We start from the raw sequence: 25,000 nt of genomic DNA on the forward strand, positions 1-25,000 counted from the left end.
CTGATTTCCCCATTCCTTGAATTGGCGGGAAAATGTTTTTCTTTTTAATACAATTGATATCGATATTGTTATTATTGTTATTGATGTTATGATTATCAAATTGTTATTAAAATCTTGGTAACATTTAAGACAATGAAATAATGCAAAAGACCCTTTCCAAATATCAAGGAAAAGGATAAACAGGTGAGATAGGTAGATCTAATGACTGACTCCTTAGAGACTAAGTACTTGTAGAGCAATCTATGTTTAAAGACAATAAATAAACTTTATTACAGTGGGCATGACATGTATTCTTGCCATAGGTGCCGATTAGGTCAATGTCTCCTGCAGCATAACCGTGTCAATATTCCTTGATCAAACTATTGCGTGGAGGATGGCATTTCTTGTATTGGAACCATAGATGTTCTAGTGTAGTATGCTTAGATTGTGTGTCATGATGTTACTTGGTGTTAGTTAAATTTGAGACGTTTTTGGATTCATCTTCAGATATATCGGAGTCTGACAACTTCTTTGTGAAGTCCTCGCTGATAGAGGGATCTTCATCCGTTTTTGGTCTGTTTGTCAGGCTATCTGTGGGCCCACTGGAAGGTGGAAAGCGTTTGGTAGCTCTGACTTCTGTTAGTTTGGCTTTTCTCGTTTCAGGCTTTATCTGTGCGTCTTTCTTTGTCTTTGCTGGCTTCACTTGGGTAAGGTCAGCCTGTTCCGGCACTGGCTGCACAGATTCAGCCTGGTTTGGCTCTGCCTGTGAGGGCATGGCCTAGGTTGGAGTAGGGAGAGGATGGGACTGGTCTGGCTCTGTCCAGCTTCCTCCTTTTCAGGACTGCAACAGTTTGGGTCATTGCCGTCATGGCGACCGTGACTGCTCTCTCCTCCTCATCACTCGACCTCCCCAAAGCTGTTGCTACTGCAGTGACTACAGCAGTCAGCAGGAGAGTCATATCTTCCTCATCAAATAGGAGAGTATCGTCTTTTGGGGAGGCATTTACAGTGCTCTTTGAACCTTTATTCCTGTGCTTCTTTTTCTGCACCTTTGCAATGGCCGGAAACTCTTTTTTATTGGAGATGTCTGGTGTCAGCTGGGGAGGCCAGGCTCATTTGGGACATTTGGCTGCTGTGTCCCTTTGTCCTTTTTTGTGTGCCTTAAGGCACACCTCGGTGTTGTGTCCTTGCTACAGACACCACATCTGGGCTTTCCTTGCAGGTAACCTGGTGGTGCCCATATTTTTGGCCCTTAAAGCATCGAAGAGGCTTAGGCACATACGTTCTGAGGTTGTAGGAGCCCCAGTTACCCAGATCAAGGGTAGTGATTGGGGTTCCTTTCAGCGCCACCAGGACTTGCCTGGTTGGGGTCTTCCCTTTCGACATTCAGGAAGCCCTCACGACGTGTGGGTGTGATGTGATCAGATCCACATCATACGATAGTGAGGAGCCAAGTAGCACCATCTTGACTCTCCTATTGTCGGGATTCTGTGGTGAGACACACACTTTCCTCTCATCATTAAGCTCCTTGGTTTCCTGCAGGAAATTCAGGGTAGCTTGGTCTTTGGGCATGATAATCATGCCCTGGTCTCTGGCAAACCGGATTAACAACCGGATTTTTTGCTGTATCTCCAATGCTCTTACCAGTTGGCAGGCATTGTCGAAGCCTTCAGGTTTAGAGGGAACCTTAAACTATGGAAAACGCCAAGGGGATCCAGACTCTCCCTCAGAATCTGTCTCCGGCCTAGGTCGTTTTGGACATTTTTGCATTTTCTTTTGCCACTAGAAGCCATATATGGTTTCAAAGTGACTGCCATGGTCTGGGCCTTGCATGGTTCGTCACGTTTTTCTCTGTTTATGGGTGTTTTGGTGAAATTTTTCTATGAAATTTAGCACACACATAATATATATATATATATATTATATATATATATATATATATATATATATATATATATATATATATATGTATATTTCAACGTTGAGATTAATATAAGCCTGTGGGAGGCCGTAGAGGTAATCTTTTTGAAAGGTTTACTCCATGTATGCCGTCAAATTTAGTCTGTGCAAACACACCCGCATTTGATCAGCCACACGTGGAAGGTGTTCTCTTCTAACGGTGTTTGGCTAGTGTGACGTCACCATAGCTTGGTTAACATTCTGATATTTAGCACGACAGTATCTAGAGATTTTCTAAGTGCCTTTCTTATTATCAATTTACTCGATTATTGTTAATACTTTTATCATTATCATCCTACTGTTTACACTATCGCCGTTATCATCATTATCATCATTATTCTTATTAATGATATAGTACCATCATCATACCAAGTACAACAGCTTCAGTTATCCCTTATTATAGCTTTTGATTTGTTATACTGATGCCTACTTCATTGTGAATATATTACATATCTTCAAAAATGGCACTATGAGCCATAATAATGCGTGCTTTTGAATCAGGTCTTAACGTGAGTTTATCTTACATGGAATTTATATTCACTCTGAGACAAGTAAGACCGACTTATATTTATGGAGAGAGACATTCTTAAAACACTCGCCGATCAAACAAACCAGAATTCGTTGCACGACAATGTGATCGGAAACACCTGTTGCGACTCCCCCCCCCCCTTACTTTCTCTGCACACTCGTATTACACAGCTATAACTGTCGAATGTGTGATATCAAAGTCTTGTTCAATGTGAGAGAAGGCATACTGCATATTCGCGCACGCACACACGCACACACACACACACACACACACACACACACACACACACACACACACACACACACACACACACACACACACACACACACACACACACACACACACACACACACACATTGGCTCACTCACTCACACATGCGCTCAATTATTCGCTAACGAACTCTCTCATTCTCTCACACACTCACTCGCGCATTCACCCACTCACTTACTCACTAGCACGCTTGCTCACTCATTCACTAACCCACTCACTCACGCCTCACTCATACATACAGGTATATACACGCTAATTCTGTACAAGCGGTATATGTGTATCACGTAAGGTACATATGTAGTATCTAAACGAAAGGGGTATGCCATTTTTGCCTCTTTGCACGTTCGTTCTTTCCAGGTGTGAAAACCATATTTTACATAGCTCAGTTCACAGGGAATATATTTGAAACCGTTCGCCAAACATAAGCTGATATGAAAGTTATTTTTCTCTCACATCACCATACATGTTTACTTTCAGATTGGTCCTTCCAGCTTCCCCTCTGGTCTGGTTTCCCCCTCATGTGCACTCACCTGCTGATTATAGCCCTCTTGTTCATAGGCTGGTCGACTATAATGTTGGTGATGTGGTAGAAGGCAACGCGAAACGCCTCCACCAGTGCCAGGGCAAGCAGGAGCTTAAATAACTTTAAGGCTGAGGGAGAAAAGGGATGGATTACTAAGGCTCGTAACTGAACAGACACGTGAACGCATACAAAAGGAACAAACACACGCACACACACATACGCGCGAATGCACACGCGCGCGCGCACACTTACACACACACACACACACACACACACACACACACACACACACACACACACACACACACACATACACACACAAACAAATATACCCACAGACAAACAAACACATACTCACATAGACACACGCACACAGAAACACACACACAAATTAACAAACAGTCACAGACACAAAGGGCAGAACTGTATTTTCTATGATGCATTTATCAGGCGATCACAATATATTTTATGTGTTATGTGACTGACACATTACCGTTATGATAAAAAATATATATACTGATACATTATGTAAAAATAATCCACTTGGTTATACCTGGTGTGCACCTCCTCCATAAACCTACTATAACATTTAGTAGCAGCATTTCTAAGCCCGCTTCATGGTTTACATGTATATACACAAAGTCACATAGGCACAATATACATACACATGTATGACTGGTAAAAATGCGTATAGAGTAGGTTTGGATATCATGTTTGGGAGACATCGACTCTTATATATAAGGTTTTAAAAGATAACTAACGGTTTGTTCATGTGTTAATAAAACTGCCTTACTCTTTGCTGTAACGGCCTTATCAAATTCGGCCGATACGTGTCGGCAGAGCACGCTGGTCGGCCGGCTTTATGTTCTTTGATTAGAGAAACATATTTAGATGAAGTTTTGTGTAAGTCTAGCATAAGCGCACTTGAATGGCATGAGGATTTAATAACGAAGATTCTTATCCACCTGTTACGCACAAACACATACATACACATTGTGTGTGTGTGTGTGTGTGTGTGTGTGTTTTTACATACATACATATATATATATATATATATATATATTTTATAAAATATTTATTATTTTTATATATATATAAAAATCCTTTATATATCCCATACACACCATCCAAAAACCCCCAAAACACACACACACAACACACAAACACACCACACCCAACAAAACACACAAAACAAAACACCCCACACCACAACACAAAATATATATAAATTTTAAAATATAAAATATATTTTTATATATTATATATAATATATTATATTATATATATTTTATATTAATATTTTTGGTGTTTTTTTTTTCGACAGTTTTTCTTTCCCCATGGGGGCTTTCCCTGATGGCGGCCCTTTCCCAATATAAACCCCGGGGTTTTCGGGCCCAAACATTTGTCCCATTTCCGGGGCGGACTTCCCCTACGACACCTGCTTTTTAAACCTTCCCCAAGGCGATATGTCGTTTTCTCCCGTGAGAGGGGCCCTCGAGGGGAGCAGTCAGAGCGCGGCATTTTCCCGACTGCCGCGGGCAGTCGTAAATATATTATATTATAATTTTAAATATATAAAATAATATATATTATATATATTGTTTTTATATTATATATATTTTAGTAGTTATATATAATATCTAAGATAAAATTTTATTTTATAAAATTATCATAAAATTATAATATATATAATATTATAAATATTATATATATATTATATATATAGTAAAATTATAATATATATTATATTATAATATAAAATATAGTAAAATTTAAAAATATATGCTCCCTTTTATACTTTAATATTTTTCCATATATATACACGAAATATATTTTATTTTATATAAATATATATATATATATATTATATATAATAATATATATATTTTAAAAATATTATAATATACACTAAAAACAACACATACTGCCGCGATGGTCCATGGCTAGAGCACTGGAGTCCGACCCTTGGGGGCCCGATTTAAATTTCCCCTGTCCGCGGAAAGGGACATATCCCCTGAGAAGTAAAGTGCAGGTGCCGTAGGGGAAGTGGGCCCCGTGGCAAAATTTGTTAGCGTGCCGAACTGGGGTTTTGATTTAGAAGGCATCCGATCGGCAAGCTGAGACTCCCAAAAAAACTCAAAATGGTGTTTGAAAGAGGCCTTGCCCTTTGCATGGAATAACGGCTTTTTAAAAGTTTACATAAATATACAAAATACTTTATATTATATAAAAATATATTTATATAATATAATATATATATATATTATATATAATTTTAAATATATATATTTTATATATATATAAAATATAAAATATATATATATATATATTAAATATATATATATATATATATATATATATATTATAATATAAAATTTTATTTTTTTAAAATTTTATAGAGAAAAGGAGAGAGAGAGAGAAGGGGGAGAGGAGAGAGAGATTTAAATTTTCAAAAAAAAAAAAAAAAAGGAAAAAAAAATTACCCCTGAAAGGATTTATATCAATATAAACCCTTGCTATGTATACAAAATTTATTTTATATATATATATATATTTTTTTTATTTTAAATTTTATAATTTAATATATATTATGCTTTGTGTGGTTTTTAAAAACCACAACACACACACACACACACACACACACACTGTGTGTGTTTTTAAAATTTCCCACCACACGCATATATATATTAATATATATATATATAATATTTTTATATATATTATATATATATTTATATTTTACTATTTATTATATATATATATATATATATTTTTATAATATATATTATAAAATTATATTGTATGTTACAAAGGCCGCGGGGGGGCCAAATTTTTTGAGCATCGGACTAAAAGACTGGCACAAGGGAAATTTGAGTTCAAAGGGTTTTGGGTCCCCGGCCGGCGCGTTTTTCCCTTGGGCAAGGAACTTCACCTCGTTTGCCTCCCCTAGCCCCGGGGTGGCCAAGCCAGCCCATTCATTGCTACCCCAAAAGCCCGGAAAAAAATAAGAGAATGATTCCCAAAAAAAAAGATAACACCGGCACTTCCGGGGGGGGGAAAACGGGGGAAAACCCTACCACTTACTCACCCCAAGAGATCAAAAACCATGAAAACTACAATTAAGTATCAGGGCTGTGACCCGGCGCTCAGACATGAACCTCCCAGTTAAAAAAAAAGAAAATGTTTGAAACATGTTTTAAAGATTTTGTATTATTTATAAATATGTGACTATGTTATGTTTTAGATATATTAAATATAAAAATTATAAAATTAATTTATTATATATGTTATATATATTTTATTTTTATATATATATTATTTATATATATATATATCTATATAATATATATATTTTAATATGGATGTTACGGTCTTCAACACAGTATTTTTTTAAAATTACTATATTTTTTATCACTAAAAGACATATCCCTTTAAAATACTTTTATATACATACATACAAAATTAGATAGAGAATGGTAGATAATGATCATGGAATATAAATAGATACCTAATAGACGGGAAAGATACCCAACATATTTTAGTAGTTTGATTAAAAAATTTAAGTTTTGATTAGATATAAAATATAGATAGATGTTTTGATTTTTCCTTCCCTTAACAAAAAAGGATTTTACTTAAATTTCAAAAGCCGTGCCAAAAAACTGAAGCATAAAAGGGGTCAGCTTCATTTTAAAACTCAAAACCACCATCTTGGGTTCAGAAGGGAAAATTTTTTTTCAGAAAACACTTCGAATTTGGGATGAAATTTGTTTTTTAGCTTGGTATTTAACAAAAATAAATTTCGTATTTCAAATTTAAAATATTTCCCTCTTTCGGTTTTTCCCTTCCCCCCTCGTCCCCACTATCAGAGGGCGAAAGCTTAAAAAAATCATGAACAGCTTTAAACAGGGGAAGGGTTTCAAAACCAATCTTCGAGTCAGGGTTTCATCCCACTACATTATATTTTTTGAGATTGCTTTTCCCGGGCCCTTTCCCTTAAAACGTCCCTTTGTGATGTGCCAGGTTGAGGACCCGCCCCTCACATACAAACAAGAAGGGGCTTTACTAGACTTTCCCGCGCTTCTACCATTCCCCCACCTTTTTTTACACGGTAAATGCCGCCCATGTGTCCCGCACGTTTTTAAAATTTGTATTTTTCATACACCTGTTTTTCATTTGATAAGGATTTCTTTTTTTCAGAAACTGATTTAAGCATTGTTCAGCATCTACTAAATAAAGTAATAATTTTTTTGGGTTTGGAGTCGGGTATTTTTAAACCTTTCGTTTTGCATCCGGGGAAATTTTAAATATTTGGGGAAATTTATTTTCACGGGCAAATTTGGTTTGTTCACCATAAAACATCGATTTTTTTTTACGACGGAATCAATGTTTTTCCTTTTATTATCGTTCTTACTTACTGAGGGGAAAAAATCGTACCCTTGGGGGCTGGTTCTTTAAAATGAAATAAATAAAACCGGGGGAAGAGGTAGTCTAAATTAATATAAAATTTTATTTTATATATATAATAATATAAAATTTAATATATATATATATATATATTATTATAGGTTGGGGTGTGTGGGTGTAGCAAGACCAGGACACTTCACACCTCTGCCCGGGCAGTTTCCCCTTCCTCCTTGGGCAGCCCGGGGGAGTAGGTCCCCCCGGCCCTTTCTCTTTTCGCACAGGAAAAAAAACATCCGCCCTCAAAGGGGAAACCCGGGCCCAAAATAGGACACTTCGAAAGACGGAGAAAGAGAGAAAAGGGCGGGACACCCCAATCACACAGGGCCCATTTCCCCCAAACCGCGTCCTCCCGGGGAAAACAGGGGTTGTTTGGGGGGTTTTCAAAATCCATTTTCATCTTTTCGTCTCGCTCACCCCTGGTCACAGGTCGCTCACACCCGGGTTTGGCTTGCGGTGGTCTCTCCCCTTCCCCCCCTATATATATGTAATAGGGTAAAAATTTAAGGGGTATATTTTATTTAATATATGTTATTATTTTATATTTTAAAATATGTTATGTATTTTGGAAAATTTAAATATATAAAATTTATTTTAAAAATATATATAATATTTTCATATATATTATTTTTAAATATACACATATATAAAACCTATATGTTATATATATGCGTGTGGTGTGTGTGTTAAAAGATATATATTTTTTATAATATATATATTAAAAATTATATAATATATATATATATTTAACAATATATATATATTAATTATTATATATATTATATATATATATTAGGGTTGTGTGGGTGTGTGGTGTGTGTGTGGGTTTTGTGTGTGTGGGTGTGTTTTGTGTGTTGTGAAAGAGGGAATAATGTAATGCCGCATTGATTTTGTTTTTAAGCAAGTCTTTACTAAGCCCGATGTATGAGGCAAATTTTGAAAGGGAAAAATGCAATGCCAAGACAAAGTGGGCCCCTAGTTTGCACAAAGGTTTTGGGTTTTGTGCACACCAAAATAGCTAATTTTTGGAGATTTCAGCTCTTAAATACCCCCCCAGAGTAAGGTGTACAAATGGTCTGTGAGTCTTCTTTTTTTTAAGGCGGGCAGAAAGGGAGGCCTTTGCCAATCGGGCCCCAAAAAACACTTATAAGCTTCATCTGTTCCGACCCCTTTTGAAAACAAAAAAGTACCAACATTTTCAAAATAAAACTCCTATATGCATAATAATTTATATATTTTTAATATAAAATATATAAAATATATATATATTATATTATATATATATATAATATATATAAATATAATTGGGTGTGTGTGTGGGTGTGTGTGTTGTGGTGTTTGGTGTTTTGTGTGTGTTTTGGTGTGTGTGAATATAAAATCATAGGGGGGGAAATTAAAACATGTATAAAATGAAAAAATAAATAAATAATATATTTTAATATATATATATAAAATATATATTAATTATTATATATATATATATTTGTGTGTGTTGGGGTTGTGTGTGTGTGTGTGGGGTTTGTGTTTGTGGGGGTAGGTATCATATGTAAAAAATTGCATTTTATACATATCTTTGGTAAAACCCCCCCAATAGAAAGACCAGTCAACTACATGTTTAAACATAGCCCCAATATTTCCCTCAAAACACCATCGGCGATGGCCCAAAAAAAAAAAAAAAAAAAAAAAAAAAAAAAAAAAAAAAAAAAAAAAAAAAATATATATATATATATATATAATATATATATATATATATAATATAATATATATTTTAATATATATATATATATGAAAAAATATAAAAAATTATTTTATTTATATATATATATATATATTATTATAATATATATATTAAAAGGGGGAGTATTTACATGTACACACCCACATTTTATGGATTATTTATATATCAACCCAACCCCTATGATCTTTTACTTTTTAAATCTACCCCCAAAGTAAAGATACATTTTTGCGTTTGTAGTGAACAAAAGGGGAAAGGGTAAAAAAACTATAAAAAGAAATAAAATTAAATCGATTTTTCAAAAACTCGTCAGGGGGTTCTCATAAAGGCGGAGTTTTTTTCCGTCCGGGGGGGGAAAAATTTTTTGGGGGGTTTAAAAAAATCACTTTTTAAATTTCACTTTTATTGGGGGGGGGGGGGGGGGAATTTTTCCCTAATTCACGCACACCCCACACATTGTATTTTGGTGTCGTAATATATATTAAAAAACAACTGGGAAAATAAGGGAGGTGAGAAAACAAAAACCACATAATTGTGTGGGGTTGTATTTGTGTGTGTGTGTGTGGGTGTGTTTTGGTTTGTGTTTGTGTGTGTTTTTTCTCACCCCCGGTTTTTTTACCTAATTGATTCAAAAGGGAAAATATATATATAATATATATATATATATAAAATTATATTATATATATATATATATATATAATAACACACAAACACACACACCCACACACCCCCACACACACACACTTTATTTTTATTATATTTTTATATTTTATATATATATATATATATAAATATATTATATATATATATATTAACCCCAACACACACACACACAACCCCAAAAAACACACCAAAACACACACACCCAACACACACATATATATTTTATATATATATAATATTATATATATAATAATAAATATATATTTTAAGGTATAATATATTTTATATATTATAATTTTATTTTATTTATATATATATATATATAAAAATATATATATATATATAATATATTTGTGGTGTGTTGTGTGGTGTGTGTGGGGTGTTGTGTTTGTGTTTTTGGGTGTGTGTGTGTGTGAGAAACCCCACAAAAAACAATCCCACCCCAAACACCCAACCAAAATTCTATAAAATATGATAATATTTTAAAATATTTTATATATATATATATATATAATTTTAAAATATATATATATACAGGGGCCCACAACACACACAAAAAAACAAAAAAAACACAAAAAACACACAACAAACACACACACCCCAAAACCACACACACACACACACACACACCACAACACACATATTATATTTTATATATTAAAATATATAATATATATTATAAAATATATATATATATATTATATATATATATATATAGGGGCACACACACACACACTTGGGAATAGGTGAAAAACGTGCCACTACAACCCTAAATAGTTTCATTAGAAAGTGAAATTTTACCCACTGACCCCCTGATCATGATTTCGTAGGGTTACCCGTGAAATTTGCACTTGCTAATGAATCTATCAAACCCTAATTTTATTTTTAAATTGCATATTAAGAGGGGGCTTCATAATCGCGCTTGTTCAATCGCATGGGAGTCACAAAAGGGAAAGGGGGGGGGGGGGTGGGCGACAAAATTTTACCCCAAAAAATGTTTCGTTTTTGGCACGTTCCACCCTTTCCCAAAAAGGGTGTTTGGGGTTGGTGTGCGTATATATAATATATATATATATAAATATATATATTTTCATATATATTTAAATATTTATATATATATATTATTATATGTAATGTGTGTGTGTGTGTGGGGTTTGTGTGTGTGTGTGTGTGTGTGTGTGTGTGTGTTGTGTGTGTGTGTGTGTTTTGGGGTGTGGGGTGTGTTTTGTTTGGGTTTTTGGGGGGTGTTGTTTTCATGCATTATATATTTTAAAATATAATATATTTTAAATAAAATATATTTAATATATATATATATATATTTTGTGTGTTTTGTGTGTGTTGGTTGTGTGGTGTTTTTTGGTGTGTGTGTGGTGTGTGTGTGTGCTGTGGGGGTGGGGTGTTGGGGGGTGTTTGTGTGTTTTTTGGTGTGGTGTGTGCGTGGGGTAAAATATTTTATAATATATGGGATTTTATAATTTTAATATTATATATATATTATATTTTATATATATTAGGTTTAGGGGAATATATAATATATAAAAATTATGTATGTAAAATATGGGGGGTGGGGGTTTGTGTGGGGGTTGTGTGGGGTGGGGTGGGGTGGGGTTGTGTGGGGTTTTTGTTTTGGGTGTGTGTGTGTGTGTGTGTTCTCCCCGTTTTTTCCCAAGTTTTTTTAAATTACGAGAGAGGACTAAGCTCAGATGGTCCCCCGGTTTGTACATAAATTATCTTTAACTTTTTAAATTGATGCAGGGTTTTTTGGCACCGCAGGGGTTAAATTCGGAAGTTTTATTCCATTTTTCAATAATTCTTTTTGGGGAAACTGAACTTCTTGACATTTTTTCCCCAAATTCTTTTTTTTTTTTCTATTTTTTTGCTTTTTTTCCTTTTCCCCTTTTTGGTTTTTAAAAAATTGAAAGGGTTATCTTTTTTTTAACTTCAATTTCCCTTTTTAATATAGCAAAAACACCATTTTCCGGGAAACCTTTTTTTCTTCTTTCCCCAAAAATTTTGGTGAGCCCTATTCTCTATAGCCCTTTCTTCGTGCCCATATCTTTTTTGGAGTGGGGTGCCCATCTTTTGGCTTTTTTTTTTTTTTTTTTTTTTTTTTTTTAAATTTTTTTTAGTTTATCTATACCCTTTTTTTTAAGCTTTGGACTCCATACCACGCCCATTTTTCAAGACTAGGTTTTTATGGGGCCCGTAATGACCTTTCCCATGCTTCGTCCACAACACTAATGCCCTCTTCATGTTAAAAAATAAAGCCCTAGAAATTTTTATAAACTTTTTTCCTTATATGATGTTTTTGGGCTTTGGTTCCTTTTTTATAAATTTTCCCGGGGGTTTTTTTTCCGGACCTTTTTGGTTTAATTTTCCTTTTCCAAACTTGCATTGGTGTAGTGGACGATATTTCTTTTTGAATCTGACTTAAATAGCTTTTAGGGGTTTTAAAATTCCTTTTTTCTGTATAACCCCAAAATGAATAATTTTCTCGATGTCACTTTGGAAACTTTGGCAGAGACTCGCTTTTTATCCTTTTTTTTGAATTTTGCGTCGTCTGAAAAACATTTTCGATAACAAACCGGGTTTTTATGTTTTGACCCTAAAAAATTTTATAAAAATAGTAAACATAATCGGCGCCAAACCGATCCATGGGGTTACCCCGGGTATTTTACTCGTGGGGCCTTGTAGAGTTGCCCCTCAATTAGGGTTTCTCCACCGGGTTTTTTCAAAAAAAAAGGTTTTCCTCCATTCGGGGAAATTTTTCCCTTTTTTCTCCACCTGGGGGTTTGTAATTTCCATAATAGTTTTTATGAGACTTTTTAAATCAAAGGGTTTTCTTCTGTCAAAAATACCCAAAAACCCCACCCACCCTTTATCTTTCTTTAGTTTTTCCCGGGAACTACGAAATGACCCCCCTTCCCAAAAGCCCAAAATGTTTTTTGATATCATTCGTTTTTTCCCAAAGTACTTAAACCCCTTGTTTCCTAAAAAATCCTTTCTAACAGCTTGCACCTATAAAAGTTAACGAAATTTTTTTTAATTTTTAGAGGGTTTTTTTTGTCGCCGTTCTTGTATAAAGGTGTAACATTGGCGGGTTTTTCCAGTCTTTTGGGGTATTTTTCCTTTGTCTCACTGAATTTTGGGAAATTTTAAGAAAAAAGGGAAAAAAAACATGTCAGAGTCTTTTTTTTTTCTTTTGGGAGTGGAAAATTTTGGGAATTTTCCCCTGTTTTTTACTTTTTAGGGGTTACTTGCCTTTTAAAAGTAGGGGACCAGAACAAACCCTGACTGAAATTTCCCCTTTAAAGGTTTTCCACACTTTTTCCTCTTCATTAGTATAAAATCCATCTTGAGGGCGTTTAATTTTTGATCTCTACTTTTAGCCCTTCTATTTATGTGTTAAAAAAGGGGGTTTTGGGGTTTGGTTTGTACATTTTTTGATTTTTTATTTTTAAAAAGTCTAATTTTCGCCCCCCTCAGGGTTTGGGGGTTCTCATTTTTTTAATATTTTTATCCCTTTTTGTACGCTCCTGAGACCCAATGTCTTCAAACCTTCCCCCAAAAAGGAGCTTTTTGTTTTCTTCATTTTCTTCCATTTTATTGAACCGGGTTTTGGGTCTTTTCGTTTGAAATTTGATACAATTTTTTCACTTCTTTTTTTTTTTACGGACTTCGCAAAATTTTAAATATTGCATATAAAGGTTCTATTGGGCCCAGGGGGGTTTTTTCCAGTTTTTTCCATCAAAGAAATTCTTTAAGGCTTTTTTAATGACCTCTCTTGTAATTGATTTTTCCCTTTTTGCCAAACTTACAAAATTTTTTTCCTCCCCGGGGACGGTATTTCAACTTAATTAAACATGACACTTTTTCCTAGGGGGCCCAGTACTCCCCATTTTCCTTTAATATCCCCTTTATGCTTTGTATATTTTAGGCAAGAAATAGGCGGTCTATCTACCTTCTTATCCTGGTATGAATCTTTTTACATTCTGGAAGAGAAAAAATAAATTTAGACTATTTAATTTTTTGCTTTTCACGAATCGGGGCTGAGTTTTGGGAAACAAACATTTCCCTGTCAATTTTTTTTTTAAAAACCCCTTTTATAAGAATTTCTTTTGCGTTATTTTGGGAAAGTTGTAGCACTTTTTCCCAGGCTTTTTAATTTTTTTGAAAATTTTTGGGGAAATTTTTTTTTTGTAACCACCCCCCCAAATTTCTAGTAGCAGCCCGGGGGATTTTTTAAATATTTTCTCTTTTTTTTTCTACCCCAATGCCTTTATCTACTATGGGATCTTTTTGATCTTAATCTCCTTTTAAAAAACCCCTTCCCTTTTTCCCCTCCCTCCTTTTCCCATTTTCCCCTATCTTTTCCCCAAAATTTTTTGAAAGTGTTTGACCCCTAAGGGACATCGTCTAGGGAGGGATCCATTTTGGATTCAGGGGCATATTCCCGGGGTTTTATTCCCTTTCAAAATTCCCATTAGTTCTAGAAATTTTAGAAAAAAAACCATCTATTTTTGGTAAAAAAACTATTCTAATAATCTTTCGGCTTTCCTTTGGGGGGCTGAAAGGTTTATATTGTCTGCCCCCAAAATTTTTGGGGTTCCTGTATAAACTTTTTTTGCTTGGGGGGCCTTCTCCTCTAAATTAACAAGTTTTTTTTTCTTTTTCAATCCATTGTTCGTTTTTTTTTTTACCTTTTTTTTTCTGGCAGTATTCTCTGTCATTTGGGCCCTTTTCCCTGTTTGTTTTGTTAACCCCTTTGGGGGTTTTAATTTTAAGCATTGTTACATTTTTTTGGGTTTAAAAAGGGGGTTTTTCCCTTTTGGGCGAAAGAACAGAGTTTTTAACGGCAAATTCTTTAAAAATTTTTTTTATTTTTTGAATAAAGCGTGGATCCCCCCTTAAATATGCACAGGTTTGGCCCATTTTTCCCCCGGTTTTTCGAAAATTTGCCTAATAGATCTGCGCTCCAAGTTCGTAAGGTTATTCGTTAAATCAGCAACTTTGAGGGGTTTTGTGACCCGCGGTTACTTTCCGTTTTTAAATGTAGGTTTTAGGGTTTAAGCTAAAATCCTTTTCGCTTTTTAAATCACAACTTTCCCCCCTCTTGAAGTCATTTTCATTTTTTGGGGTATACCCCCAAGAAATTTGGTGTGATTCGGGGAAATTTGAATTTTCCTTGGGAAATGTCCGCGAGGGGCCCTCACAGATACGCGGGAAAAAAGCAGGTTGTTTATAGTTTTTTCCGGCCGATCCCTTCATTTTCAATGCACGGCTTTTTTGGGTAAAATCCCCCCGTCGTTTGGAAGTTCACACGCAGATTTAGACAGGTACCTGGGCTTTAATATTTCTGCCCCCAAGAAGATTTGCTTGCAAAAAGGGTTTGGGCAAATTTTTTTTTTCACGAAACCACCCTTTTATGCTACATTCTGCTGGCATTCATTAATGGGTTTTGAAATAATTTTTATAAAAGCTATCTTTGCAAAATTTACTTCAGTTTTGTTATTTTAACTTTAAATATTCGTTTTGTGTTTCCCTTCTCTATGTGAGGGCACTCTCACGTTCCCTCTCCCTTCACGCTAGCTGTCCCCTTTATACCGCCTACACCCACACACTCACCTCACTCTCCCCGCAGAACAAAAAACACTGAATCCCTTTTTTTATTAATAGGGTTGGTTGCTTTCTTTTTGCCGGCACAAAAAATCTATGTAAACTTTTTTACCCGCAATTTTTTCAGTCGGACGAGTGACTTGTACATGAGTCCCCAAAATTTCATTTAAATTTTTTCTCTTTTGGACGACAGTGGTTTTAAAATAAAACCTTGAGATTTCCATTGCATTTTCCCTTTTCTACTCCAATAAACTATCAGAAAAGGTTTTGGGAGTTCAAACCCGGGGCCTGGGGGATCGCACTTAAATCCCCTTTTCTATTTTTTTTCCCTTTATCTTTTTTAAAAATAAACAAAAATGAAAAAAAAGACCAAAATAATAAAAAACCAACTTAAAAAATGCAAATTTTTTATTTTAACCGGCTTGTGGGAAGTTAAAACCCCCTCTTCTCTGTTTCCTTTTTTTTTTTCAACTTTTCTCTGGCCCCCCACGGTATGATCTGGTTTTCCCCCAAATTTTTTTTGCGCGGGCAGAAATACCGACCCCGGCAAGAAGGGGGATCCTGCTCCCGAAACCCGGGCACCTTAGGAGCCGTGGGGGAAGGGGGGGGGGGGGGGCTCATCGAAGATCGCCAAGGGACCCCGGACCAAGATTTTGTTTGAGGGAGGTTTTTAAGGGCCCTCCCAAGATTAGTGGACGGGCGCGGCCCGGCTTTAACCCCAATAGATCCGCGAAGCACCACAATTTCCGCAGTTAAACCCTCGCCCCAGGGCTGTGCATGGGCAATGCCTGGGGGACGCCTGCAGACCACTAAAATTTTCCGGGGCTTTTTTGGAAGGGATCAGCCGCCCCGGGGATGCCGATGAGGGCGGCCCTGCCCACGGGCCTAGGGTCCCCGATGAAGATTTTCGAGGACAAGGACACATTTCCGCCCAGTAAAGGGCGGACGAGATCATGAGGGCGTTTTTGGGGAGGACGCCGCCGAGTTAGGCCTGGATTTATGACTACGAGGAAGTTTTAAAACGAAATCCAAAACCAAAGGGGGGCTGGGTGTGAGACTTTCGAGGACGTGGGGAACACGAGGACGGGGCCGATTTCAACCCAGGGGCCAAAGGGGAAAAGACACAGGAGAGCAGCCACGGGAAATTTCACCAGGACAAACCCCGGGAAAAACGAGAGACCTGCCCGGGTTTGGGCAAAATTGAGGGAAAAACTAAGACAACCCAGGGCGAGGGGTGAAATGGTTTCCCAGCAATGTACAGTGTACAGTCAGGTAGCAGAAAGGGGCCGGGGGGCCTCCCTCCCCTTCCCCCCCCCGCTTTCCCCCAAACTGGAAAAGGTCACTAATTATACCGGGGATACCCAGGCCCCTGGATTCGTGAACCCCACCCCGACGCGGGAAAACCGGCTTGCCCTCTCCCTCCCGGGGAAGCTGACCTGACCCGCATACCGCTTTTCCCTATAAATAGAATGTTCTGTTTTTGGTTCCCTTTAAGAATAATGAATGATAAATGAAGCGTACCCATTTTACCCCACTCCCCCTTCCGCTTTACAAGTTGACCTAACACCCTTTTAAACGCAGCCCGTACACTTCCCCAACACAGGCACCTTTAGAATATCCACTTCACCGGAAATTCCCCCCCACTTTTTCTCACTCACTCTTCCCCTCTCTTTTCGAAAATTTGGATTGGGACTTTTCAAATCATTTCCCGTGTAGGTCATTCGTTTCCCTTTTTTTCCGAATAAACCTGCATTTGGGGTTTTTAGAGGGAATAAAACTTGTATTTATTTTCCCATCACGTCCCAATCGGATTTTTGGGGCTTCCCCGAACGTCCTTCTAGGGGCCCGGGCGGGAAAAGCGATCTCCTTCCTTTATGGCTCGTTTGGCCCCAAAACACCTCGCAACCAAGGGAGCTTTGCTAAGGGGTTTTAAACGCGGGGAAATTTCCATTAGCAAAAAAGAAAGACGACCTTTTACTTTCTATACACTTTTTTGGTTTTTTACTTTTTATATAGAGGGAAATTTTTTTTATCTATATTTGATTTCGTTTATTAAAATGCAATCATCGTTTAAAATAAAATATATAAAAGGATATATAAAATATATATATATTATATATATAATATTATTTTAATATTATATATATATATATATATAATATATATATAATTTTGTGTGTGTGAGTGGGGTGTGTGTTTTGTGGGGTTTTGTGGTGTGTGTGTGTGTAAAATATAATTTAAAAGAAATATTATTATATATATATTATATATATAAAATATTATAAAATCTAATATATGTTGTTTTGTGTGTGGTGTGTGTGTTGTGTGTGGGGTGTGTGTGTTTTGGGGGTTTTGTGTGTGTGTGTGTTGTGTGGGGGTTTTGGGGGGGGGTGTTTGTTTTTTGGGTTTTCCCAAAATATTTTATAATATTATATTATATATTTAAAATATATATATATATATTATAATATAATATATATTTGTGTGGTGTGTTGTGGTTGTGCGGTTTTGTGGGTGTTTTGGGGGTGTTGTGTTTGTGTGTGTGTGTGTGTGTGTGCATAAAAATTTTGTATTATATATATATATTTATTTATTTTTATATTATATATTTATAATTATTAATTACATAGGTTTTTTGGTTTTGGGGGTGTGTGTTGGGGGGTACCCTACAAAATATATAAATATAAAATATATATAATATAATATATATATTTTATATTTTTATATATATATATATTATTATAATAATATTTTATATAAAAAAAAATAATAAAATTATATATTAATTTTTTTAAAAAAAAATTTTATGAAAATTTTTTTTTTTTTAAAATTAAATTTATAATATTTAATGATTATTGCCCAAAGGGGATATTAATATATATAGAATTTCTTATATAATAAAATATATAAAATATAATATAACATATATTAATATATATATATGATTTTTATATATATAATAATATATATATATATAATTACATAAAAATACATTTTATTTAAAAATATATATTATAAAGATAATTTGGGTTGTAGTATATATATTATAAAATATATATATATTAAAATATTATATAGAATATATATATAATTTTTTATATAAAATATAATACAAAATAATTTTTCATTAATTTTCCCGTAAAACCCCGCAAGAGCACGAATTACAAAACACCTGACGTGCTAAAAAAACAGCAGAAAACCTTTCTTTAAAAAAGATTTTTATTGAAAGGGTGAAAAAAAACCTGTAAAAATGGGGCCCCTTTGAAGGCGAAAAAACTATTTCCATTTATTTTTGGTTTTCCCCTTTTTTAATACTAGGAGGGGGGAAATTTAAATACTACGATCCTTAAAAACTACACCTCATTGATTCAAGATGGCACTGAACCCTGCCGCGCGGTCATAGAGGTTTCCCTCAGGGGAAACGCGAAGGTGGTTTTTCGCCGCCAAAAACCCCGTTTTAAAAGGGACCCTGAATCCACCCACTCGACCTCTACCCTTTTGAGTTCTATGGCTTTTGATTATTTTGTATTGGGTTTTTATCTCATATTAAAAGAGAGTTTAAAAAAAATTAGGATTTAATTTTCCCTACCCTGGGGGATTATTTTTTCCTTATGTGAGATTTAATCCTTAATACCCGGTAAAGTTCTTTTATCCCCTCGCAACATGGCGATTAATTTCGCGTTTCCATTTTAAATTTAATGTTGCCCAGTTTGTTTTTTACTGAAAATGCTTCGCCCCGGATAGATTTTACGTTCGAAAACAACACCCTTGTGAATAAAATGGATTTTTGAGGGGATTTTCAGGGGTATGTAAAACATAGTGATGAAGTGAAGATACAGCCCCGGGGGGTATACATAGGTTTCTAGGGGCCCCCCTTGTAGGTTTTTCTGCACCCGTTTCTTTTTTGTCTTACACAAGGTTTTCCAAGAACCGGGTATTTTTGTGCTGTCCTTGAAAATTTGTAAAAAAAATTTTTAAGGTGCCCCTTTTCTGGCAAGAAGGGCCCCGTGAAAGCCATCCCCCTTGGGGCCGACAAAAGTAAAAATAGTAAAAAGGAGAATTTGTTTAAAATTTTCCCGAATAAATTATATTATCGGGCCCTTTGGACGGGGGCCCTTTTTGGGAAACTTTCCCTTTTAACATGCCTTTATTTTTTTATGAAATTACAAACCCAGGATCGATTACGACTTTGGGTCATGTTTCCCCAGATTTTTCGGAAAAAAAAAAACCTTCAGGGGGGGGTCCCAAAAAGCGGGAAAAGGGAATTAAAAGTTAAAAACCCCTACTTTTGCTATCTCCCCCGGCCCCACACCGGGGAAAAAAAATTACAAAAATAAAATTTTTTACCGGATTTAAAAGTCCCCTCGTGGACAAGTGTTGGCTCCGGGCCCCCCCCATTTTCGCCGGAAAACTAAAGAATTTTTTTCAGTATTTTTTTTTTGCTAGTCTTATCCATCTGTCCCCCCTTTATCTCTTTTTAATTTTTTAATTAATTATTATTATTTTATTTTTTTATTATTATTTTTATTTTTTATTTTTATTTTTGTAATTTTTTTATTTCTGTTTGTTAATACGGGTATTGTTATTATTCCCTTTCATCATAAGGGTTATTTAAATCATATTTAAAATCAACCCTTTTTTTTTTCATTTCCCCTTGATGTTTTTTATATTATTTTGTCATCATTTTGATTTTTATTGTTTTGGGGGTCACATCGCATTTTTTTATAAATTTTTACATCTCTATATTCCAAAATGGGTTTTTATTTCCCTTTAATCTTTTTTAATTATTATTGGTATCACTGGTAGTAATTTAAAGCTATTTTTTTATAGGGAAAATGCAGAGAATAAGGGCAAACAAAATTTACAAAAATATTTTTTGGGAAAAAAAACTTTAGTACAAGAACAGCATAAAAAAAAATAAAATAAAATAATCCACAACAATAAATAAGTCAGCCTATAGCCAAAAAAAAAAAACTCGCTGTCGACCTCCTCTTTCCCCTCCTTTTTTCCCCCGACTTCGTACTTGACGGGGGAATTCCTGACCCATGCTGGGCCTCCCCCGCCACCTTCTTCCTCTTCCGTCCGGGGGGCCCAGGAGGGAAAACGGGCTGGCGCAATAAAAGGGCTCGGTTCCCGTTTCTTGGTGGTAAACGTCCTCTCGGCCTGGACCCCGGTTGGAAAGCCTGGGGGCGGAGGGAAAAGAGGGCCCGGGGATGAAAAAGTCTTCGAGCCACAGGAAGGGGGTGTGGGGGGCGTACTGCCGGAGGGCGGTCCCCGGCGGTTTCCACTCACGGTAGCGGGGGCCGAGGGGCGAACGGCGGGGAGTAGGTCAGTTTTTTAAATCCTCCTGGGAAAAATAAAGGGGAAAGAGAGAAAGGGGAAGGGAGCCCTTTTTTATGACTTTCGTTTTTGTCATGTTTTTCACTTTTTCAAAGCCAAAGTATTTTTTTTTTTTGTTTGTTTCTTCCTTTTTTTTTTGTTTTTTAGTGGTTTTTTCATATTTTTTTATCAGTAAAAAAAATGGGCTGGGTTTTCCCCCTTTTTTTTCGTTTAAAAATGATCTGTGAAGTTGAAAAAATTTTTTTTACAGTATTTTTGGGCCCTTACAAAAAGCCAAATTAAAAAAAGGGGTTTGATTCCCCATGCTTTCTGTACAGTGCCGTAGTGAAGCTTCTCTCTTTTGTCTCCCTTTTCCTAATTCTACCTTTGTTTTTCCACTGACAGTGAATGTTCAAGAACTCACAACAAAATTTAAATTTTTACCACGTATATTGTTTGATTTTTCCGGTTTTTAGTGCATATTGCCCCCTACTGTTGGGAAGGGCGTTGCTGGGAATGGGGAACCCCCCGGCAACATAATATTCATTCCCCAATTTCCAAACCCTTTCAGGAAGAGAACACAAAAACGTCCCTTTTCTGGCACGAAACCCCCGCGCCCTGCACTTTGCCCCGGAACCGGGGGCCCCTGGGGGGATGGGGAGTTCGGTGGGAAAACCCACTCGCTGGGCGGGAGCGTCCCCAAGGGGTGAACATATCCCAAAACCGTTAGGATTTATTACTATCTGTGTCTAGAATATATTTTTTCCTTTTTTCCGTCCCTTTGTCTCCTGTTCCCCTCGGGGTTTTGTTTGCCTGCCCCTCTCTCCTCTCTTTTCCCCTCTCTTCTCTCTCTCTCTCTCTCTCCTCTCCTTTTCCCCCTTTTCTCTCCCCTCGGCTCTTCTCTCTCTCTCCCCCTCTCTCTCTCTCTGTTCCCCCTCTCTCTCCCTTACTAAAATTAACCCCAACCCCACACTTTGGCACAAATCCCACACCTTCGTCAAGTTTTCCCCTTGCCCTTCCTCATCGGGTTTTTTTTTCCGGGCCCCGGCTCTCCCCGTAGATGTCGCCCCGGGGCCGCATTTTTTCCGAGGGCCCTTTTGGCCCCGGGAGGTCTTCCCGGGGAACGGGTTTTTCCCAAAACGTCCCTCGTCTGTCTTGACTACGAAAAGGGACCTCCGGGCACCCGTCCCCTACCCCGGAGAGCCGGGGCATGGATTTTAAGTGAATTTTCCCAAAAACCAAGAGGGAAAGATAGATTCACCTTTTTGTTTATGGCTAAAAAGTTTTTGTAGATACGTTCCCCGTAAAAGTCACAGATTATCAAACCGGGAAATTTGTCATCATGTCCTGATTTCCTTTTTTAACACAAGTTTTTAAAAGTTTGATATTATTGTCTTTATTTGATCACCGTTTTTTTTTCCCAAGACCTGTAAGGAAAACAATAAAATTGCTTTGTATGAAAGTCACGTAGGTTGAAACTCTTCCTCGACCCCAAAACCCTTTCAGTTTTTGGAATTTTTAGTGTTTTCCCCCGCACGAATACAGTCCTTAAAAAAAATAAAGTTTTCTCAAAACTAAGTTTCATGTTTTCTATCCTGTGTAAACATTTTATAATAATTATACTAACAATAATGATACTACGAAATTAAAAAACAATAGTAATAGTGGGTAAAAGGAAAGGTAATAATGGGTAAAACGATGAAGATAAAAATAATAAAGATGATGATTTATGATGTGATCATGATGAAAGTGATGATGATGATGATTATGAAAGGGAAAATGAAGGGTGATGATGATGATTTATTGGGTGGGGGGGGTTTTATGGATATGTAGTGATGAAAAGGAAAGATGATGATAAAGATGATAATAAAATAATAATAATAGATAAAATAAAAATAATAATAATAATAAAGATTTAATGGGAATAATAATAATTATTATTATTTTTTATTATTTATTATTTTTATTATTATTTTTTTATCATTTTTATTTTTATTATTTTATTATTATTATTATTATTTTTATTTCATATTATTTTTATTATTTTAAAAAAAATGTTGATAAATTTCTTAAAAAATTAATAAAATTTAAAAAATAATAAAAATTTTTTTTAATAAAATAATAATGATAATAATAATAATTTTTGATAACAGTAATAATAATAATGATGCAATAATAATAAATTATTGGGGGTTTTTATAATTTCTAAAAATGATATAATAAAAATAAATAAAATAATAATAATAATAATAATAATAAAAAAAAATAAAAAATATTGAAACGAAAAACAATAAATGACAATAATTTAAAAAATTAAATTTTTTTTATTATAATTTTTACAAAAAATGATAAAATAATAAAAGTAATAATAATAATAATAATAAAAATAATAATAATAAAGATAATAAGAAAAATAATAATAAAATTTAAAAATAATTAATAATAATAAAAATAAAAATTTAAAAATAAAAAAAAAATGATAACCAAAAAAATAATTTAAAAATAAAATTTAAATTTCCCAAAAAATTTAGGGGGGTTATAATGAAAAATAAAAAAAAGAATAAGAATAGGAAAAAATGATAAAAAATATTGTTGGGTAATAATTTTTACTAATTAAAAGATAATAAAAATAAAATTAAAAATTTTTGACAAACCCAACATAAAAAATAAAAAAAAAATTTAAAAAGAAAATGAAAAATAACAATAATGAATAATATAATAATAATAATAATAATAAAATAATAATAATAATAATTTAATCAAAAATAATAATGATAAAAAAAATGAGATAAGAATTATCAAAATGACAATAACAATAATAAAAATAATGATTATGGTGATAGTATTTAAAGATAAAAAAAAATATAAAAGATAAAAAACAATAATGATGATAATTGGGTAATGTTAACTACTACTACTACTAATAAATAATTGGGTTTTTTTATTATTTTTCATTAATTTTTTATCATTATTATTATTTTTTTAAATTATTTATTTTAATTTTTATTATTTTTTTTAAATTAAATTTTCATTATCATTATTTTTATCATTATTTCATTATAATAATAATAAATTAAATTTTTATTTTTATCATTATTTTTTATTATTTTTTATTTAAATTTTTACCCTTTTTTTTTATTTTTATTATTATTATTTATTCTATTATTATTAATTTTTATTATTATTATTATTATTTATTATTTTTTATTATTTTTATGGAAAAAAAATATTTGGATAAAATAAAAAAATTTTTAAATAAAAGAAAAAAAAAACAAGAAAGTTTTGATAACAAAAATAACAATGATAATATTGATGGCGGTAATGATAATGATAAAAATTATAATAAAAAATAATAATGGTTAAAAATAACAACACAACAACAAAAAACAACAACAACAATAATGTGTAGTAGTATAAAGTAGTTTGTAGTAGTAGTAGTGTAATAATATAACAAAAAATCTAATAAAACTAATACTAATACTACTATTAAATAATAATAATTTTTAAAAATAAAAATAATAATAATAAAATAAAAACAATAATATAAAGATAATAATAAAAAAATAATAACAATAATAATAACAAAAAAAAATATTAATAATAATAAAAATAAAGTAATAAAATAATTAAAAATAATAATAATAATAAAAAATAATAAATAATAATGAATAAAAAAATAATTAAAAAAAAAAAAAAATAACAATAATTTAAAAAATAATAATAATTTAAAATAATAATAATAAATAATAAATTTTATTATTATTATTATTATTAAATTTTTATTATTATTATTATTATATTATTATTAGTTAATTTAACTATTATTTTTATTTTTATATTTTTATTTTTTATTTTATTATTATTTATTATTATTATTAATTAATTAATTTTGTATTATTATTAAACATTTTTTTATTATTATTATTTCATTATAATATAAAA

General features: G+C 33.7%; 1 protein-coding gene across 1 annotated transcript in view; it reads right to left on the reverse strand.

Annotated features, from left to right (window-relative positions):
- Positions 1-16,694, reverse strand: part of LOC119583344 — a 27,950-nt gene extending 11,256 nt beyond the window's left edge. The window contains exons 1-3 of the mRNA XM_037931816.1: positions 16,478-16,694; positions 5,187-5,342; positions 3,269-3,389 (exon numbers count right to left, since the gene is read on the reverse strand). Coding sequence (XP_037787744.1) covers positions 3,269-3,389; positions 5,187-5,342; positions 16,478-16,694 — 494 coding nt within the window. The remainder of the gene's footprint in view (positions 1-3,268; positions 3,390-5,186; positions 5,343-16,477) is intronic.
- Positions 16,695-25,000: the final 8,306 nt, after the last annotated feature.

Source organism: Penaeus monodon, chromosome 17, assembly GCF_015228065.2.
Source record: "Penaeus monodon isolate SGIC_2016 chromosome 17, NSTDA_Pmon_1, whole genome shotgun sequence".
Taxonomy (NCBI): Eukaryota; Metazoa; Arthropoda; class Malacostraca; order Decapoda; family Penaeidae; genus Penaeus; species Penaeus monodon.